The sequence below is a fragment of the Corvus brachyrhynchos genome, unplaced genomic scaffold, assembly GCF_000691975.1.
Source record: "Corvus brachyrhynchos isolate BGI_N302 unplaced genomic scaffold, ASM69197v1 scaffold126, whole genome shotgun sequence".
Lineage (NCBI taxonomy): Eukaryota > Metazoa > Chordata > Aves > Passeriformes > Corvidae > Corvus > Corvus brachyrhynchos.
In genome coordinates, this window is record NW_008239283.1 from 7,360,645 (window position 1) to 7,365,657 (window position 5,013).

General features: G+C 41.9%; 1 protein-coding gene across 13 annotated transcripts in view; it reads right to left on the reverse strand.

The window, feature by feature from the left end:
- The window catches only part of KALRN (kalirin, RhoGEF kinase), a 330,226-nt gene that overhangs the window by 154,215 nt on the left and 170,998 nt on the right, over positions 1 to 5,013 (reverse strand). For all 13 annotated transcript variants that reach the window (XM_017740170.1, XM_017740164.1, XM_017740169.1 and 10 more), the window contains exon 17: positions 2,842 to 2,991. In XM_017740170.1, coding sequence (XP_017595659.1) covers positions 2,842 to 2,991 — 150 coding nt within the window. The remainder of the gene's footprint in view (positions 1 to 2,841; positions 2,992 to 5,013) is intronic.

Sequence of the window (5,013 nt, forward strand, 5' to 3'; positions counted from 1 at the left end):
GCGCACTCCCCCCCCCGGGGCCCCCCCCCCCCCCCCGGCAGGGCTGGGGGCAGCCAGAGCAGCTCGACTTCCCCCCCCCTCCATTGCGGCCAAGATTTCAGCAAAGCGGCACCTCTGTCCGGCAGAGGTCAGGTGACCAACAGCTGACCAACATCGATAAGCCACACAGCTGCCAGGCCGAGGTGAGATTAACCCTTTTTATTGCTGTGAAGATCGGAAAACCTGAGGGAAGAGAGAGAGGAGATGCTTAAAGCTGAAATTCTGTTGTGAAGCTATGATATATCAGAGTATCCTGTTGTAATTTCATGAAGATATGGGGGGTGGAGTGTTCAACTCGTAAGCAAAAGCACCTGCGTTGAGATAGGCAGATGCTGACGCAGCTGTAATTTCATGAGAAGTTTGGACAGGGAGAGATGAACCAGATGAGGACTTTTGCTCCAAACGGGAAAGGAGAAAACCTCAGTCCCTAGAGATGAACCAGATGAGGACTTTTGCTCCAAATGGGAAAGGAGAAAACCTCAGTTCCTAGAGATGCTCCCAGAGATAGTCCTAACGATGAAGATGATGAAGACCCTTTGCTCCCAGGGAAGGAGAAGGGCCTCTGTTTTTGTTTCTGAACGGCTCAACCTTAAAATTGTACCCCAAAAAACTTCAAGAGTGGACCCTCGAAAGCAGTTGCGGGAAAAGCTGCAAGTCGGGGGAAAGGACTCACACGCAGGCAGAGAGACTCCTCTTCCTAAATGGACTGAACAATATTTGGAAGTGGGCGGCTGTCTCGTTGTGATAATGTTTTCATAGCATGAGCAAGAAGAGACTTCTCTTTCTAAATGGACTGAACAAGGTTATTATGGAAGTGGTAAACAGACTGAACATCTTAAGGGTTGTCTTTGAACATTGTCAGTGGGAGAAGGGAGGAAGGTGGGGGGAGGAGGAGAGTTCTGAAGGTGGTATAATTTTTTTTTCTTCTTTTAGGTCTGTTAATAAACTTCTTTATATTCTTTCAAGTTTGGTGCCTGTTTTGCATTTCTCCTAATTCTTATCTCACAGCAGATAAACAGTAATGAGTATTTTGGACCAAACCACTACACTAAATTGGTGTTTCCGCCCGGTTACAAACCAAACCCGCGACAAGTCCATAACTATTTCTGTGTAATATCACACCAATGTATGTGAGTTCACAATGAAGGAAATAAAAATGAGAGAGAAAAACAACATCCTGTTCAAGTTTTCAAAGCTTATATGCAAAGGTGACAATCCCTCTCTCTTTCCATATTTCTTTTAAGCCCTTTCTAATATGAAAGGCTGCAATATAATTAGTGTAATGGTAGCTGTAAAACATCAGGAATCTTTGTCATATCCTTAAGATCTTTTTTAGACCCCTTGTTAGCACAACTCACTGTACAGTTTTTCTAGCCATGATGCTTGGAGAGCAGCACAACAGAGATTTATGAGGTTGTCTACATAAGGGTTAGAGTTGTATTTGCAGTTTCTCATATCAGAGATGAGGGGTGTTAACAAAGTATTTTTATTACAACTGTTGATTCTTTCAAGATTTCTTAACAAAAAAAAATCCCAACAAACCTTTAAAAATTATTTTTATTTTTATTTTTTATTTTTATTTTTATTTTTCTTGTGAATAGCTTTGGTATCTCTCTCACTCTCTCTCTCTCTGTAGATTTTATTTTCTAGTCGAATATTGTTCTGCTAGGTTTTTTGGTTTGTTTGGGTTTTTTTTCCTTTGACTTCAGCAACTATTGGACCAATATGTTTTTTTCCAGGACATGGTAGGAACGTACAGCAGATGATATAAAGTACACAAGAGTCTTGTGATTCATTTTTAAGAGGAAAGTACATTATTCTTGCGTGAAATGAAACTTTTAACTCCCCATTTCCTGAGGTATATAAGACATTCTCCCTTCTCTCCCTCTGCCTTTATTCCTGTCACATGCTTCCAGGGAGAGTAGGAAAAATTGGGATGGAGTTTTATTACACTGCAATACTCTCACAACCTCATTCTCATGTGCATCATGGCAGAGAGCACATCCAGGGCACCTTTGAGTGGTTTTTTGAGTGCATCATGGCTCTCTAACCCATCCTTTAGCCCTCAGGGTTAAGAGGAGCCTTAATGTATCCTGTCTGTACTTATCCATAGGCAGCCTCTGAAAAACAAAAGGCCATTTCTGAACGGCTCAACCTTAAAATTGTACCCCAAAAAACTTCAAGAGTGGACCCTCGAAAGCAGTTGCGGGAAAAGCTGCAAGTCGGGGGAAAGGACTCACACGCAGGCAGAGAGACTCCTCTTCCTAAATGGACTGAACAATATTTGGAAGTGGGCGGCTGTCTCGTTGTGATAATGTTTTCATAGCATGAGCAAGAAGAGACTTCTCTTTCTAAATGGACTGAACAAGGTTATTATGGCAGTGGTAAACAGACTGAACATCTTAAGGGTTGTCTTTGAACATTGTCAGTGGGAGAAGGGAGGAAGGTGGGGGAAGGAGGAGAGTTCTGAAGGTGGTATAATTTTTTTTTTTCTTCTTTTAGGTCTGTTAATAAACTTCTTATATTCTTTCAAGTTTGGTGCCTGTTTTGCATTTCTCCTAATTCTTATCTCACAGCAGATAAACAGTAATGAGTATTTTGGACCAAACCACTACATATGTGTCGATAGTAATGCTTATTACCCCTGCTATAACAAAGTAAAACCAGCCTAGGGTTTACACAGCCAGCCAGTAGCTGAGCTGGAATTACACCTCAGAGTGTCCTCTCAAACTTACCAACACTGCTCTAAAGTGTCTACTTAATGGAGAGTTTTCCTGATTTACTAGAGAACTAAAATCAGACCTTGAGAAAAGCCTCCTTCTGTTCCAGGTGCTTGCTGATCAGAGGGATGACATGGTCTATCTCAGCTGCTGGTCCAAGTTTATCTCGGCCTCCACACCAGTCTTCATCCCGTCTGTATTCCTGCTCCAGACTCTCCAACACGCTGCACACCTGAAACATGCCCATAACACAACAACTCAGTTATCTACAGTCATAACCAGGAGGAGCACATTCAGAAGTCTCTGACCAATGACTTTTCAAGTCTACCCTTCCTGTACTATGGGGTAATTGAGTATAAAACAGGCCCTAGACAAAATTCTAGGTGTTTTTCTTACCCCTAGGGATCTTTACTGTTTGGGATACAATTTATCTGGTTTAAGGCTGATAAATCATTCTTCTCTTCTAATGAATAAAGGGAGGAAGAAGAAAAGGTTGAATCAAGGCAGGGGTTAGTCCAGCCACAGTGGATCATTTAGGAAACAATCCCTATTCTAGAATGAGTTTAAATCCTACTGAAGTCAAGGGACTTAACATATACTTAAAGGAAAGCACATGCTTAAATACTTTCCTGAAACAAAGTCTGAAGCTGGAACTAATTCTCTTCAGCTGCATTTTAGTTGCTCCCTATACAGCTTTTTTAAGGCTGATGGAAACCAATAGACATTAAATCAGTGTCACAATTTAGGTGGATGCAGGTTCTCTACTGCACGGGGCTCACACACATCTGTCTTGGTAGAATGGCAGAACAGTGGAAATGAGGTAAATAAACCAACACAGCCTGGAAATTATGCAGTTGCCTCAGACAAGGCTGAGTCCTTTTTGTTGCAGATCCTAAGAATACTCTCAGTGGCCTGTGCAGACACCACAAAAGTTTTCCAGGACATTTGGAACCTTCCTCTTCTTTCCCAGAGGGCTCTTCCTACAAACTCCACTGCTGAGATGATCCACTCAGTTATTGCTGGCATCCAGCTAGCTATGTCCACTCTTTTCTTGCTCACTCCTGCAGCTTTCACATGAACACAGTTATAATTGAGGGGACCCCATGTGATTAAGAGCACAGTCTGAAGGAGACTCCAGAATTACCCACCAATCATCCCCACTATCACAGGCCATTTTTATGTTACTCTGATCAAGGGCACATCAAATTCCACTTTAAAACTGGTGAGTTGAGGTGAGCTGATACCTGATCCTGCTGCCAGGCTCATGCACTATGCCCTATGCAAGCACCTTATGCATTGGGCAATCTGAAATCATCTTGCTTGGATGCAAAACAGCATTCACCCTCAAACATTTAGTGGAGAGCAAGTGCTCCATGTGTTATTTCAGCACAGAAAAGCATTTCCATTTCACTTCTTGAAAACCTTGACATTTTATTGGACTTCGGTGATTTAAAGAATGAAAGTAAATGGACTGCCTGGGATTCACATCTTTCCAAAAAGAATTGTCCCTGCACATGCAAATATCATCTTTCTGTTAAAATGGTGAGAGAAGTGAATATAAAATGGGCTGTCAATAAAGTCAGAGGGAAACTGGGCTATTTGAAATCCAAGGCTCCACCACTTACATCAAGAATATAATATACTTGGGGAAGACAGGCATGAAAAAGTTTGGCTGGATGTGACACTCTCTCTGCTCTTTTAGCTGCTTTTTCTAGACACTCAGAGAATTCAGGATTCAGTAAATTATTCACTCCACTGTCAGGCAGTCAGTGAGCAGACCGTTAAGGACTGTAGATCAGCTGTGCAGCCCAAGAGAAGGTGACAGGTTTGCAGCATGAGTTCGTGAGCATTCAAAGACTGAGCGATCCCTGCCCTACACGTTTGCTGAATAGACACAAGCAATGAATGAACTGGTGGGCACTGCAGGGTGCTTGTCTGAGACTTTGAAACAGGAAGAGAGACTGAATTCATAAATTACTGGCTATGCATACTTTGGCCAGCACATTTAACTGCCTAAAGCTCTAATGAATCCCCTAACAGTTTTCATTTCTCACACTCCTCCATCAGCAGTAATTCATTTTGATCTTGAATGCCTCAGGGACTGTAAATCTGTTTGAAACTCTTCACAGTGAAATACATTAATTACAAGGAATGAATTCATCTTAAACAGTCTTAAAATACATTACACAAATGACACCAAGAAGTGGCCCAAGAATCAACTACAGTCTTCAAGTTAAAAAAAAGTACACTCTTT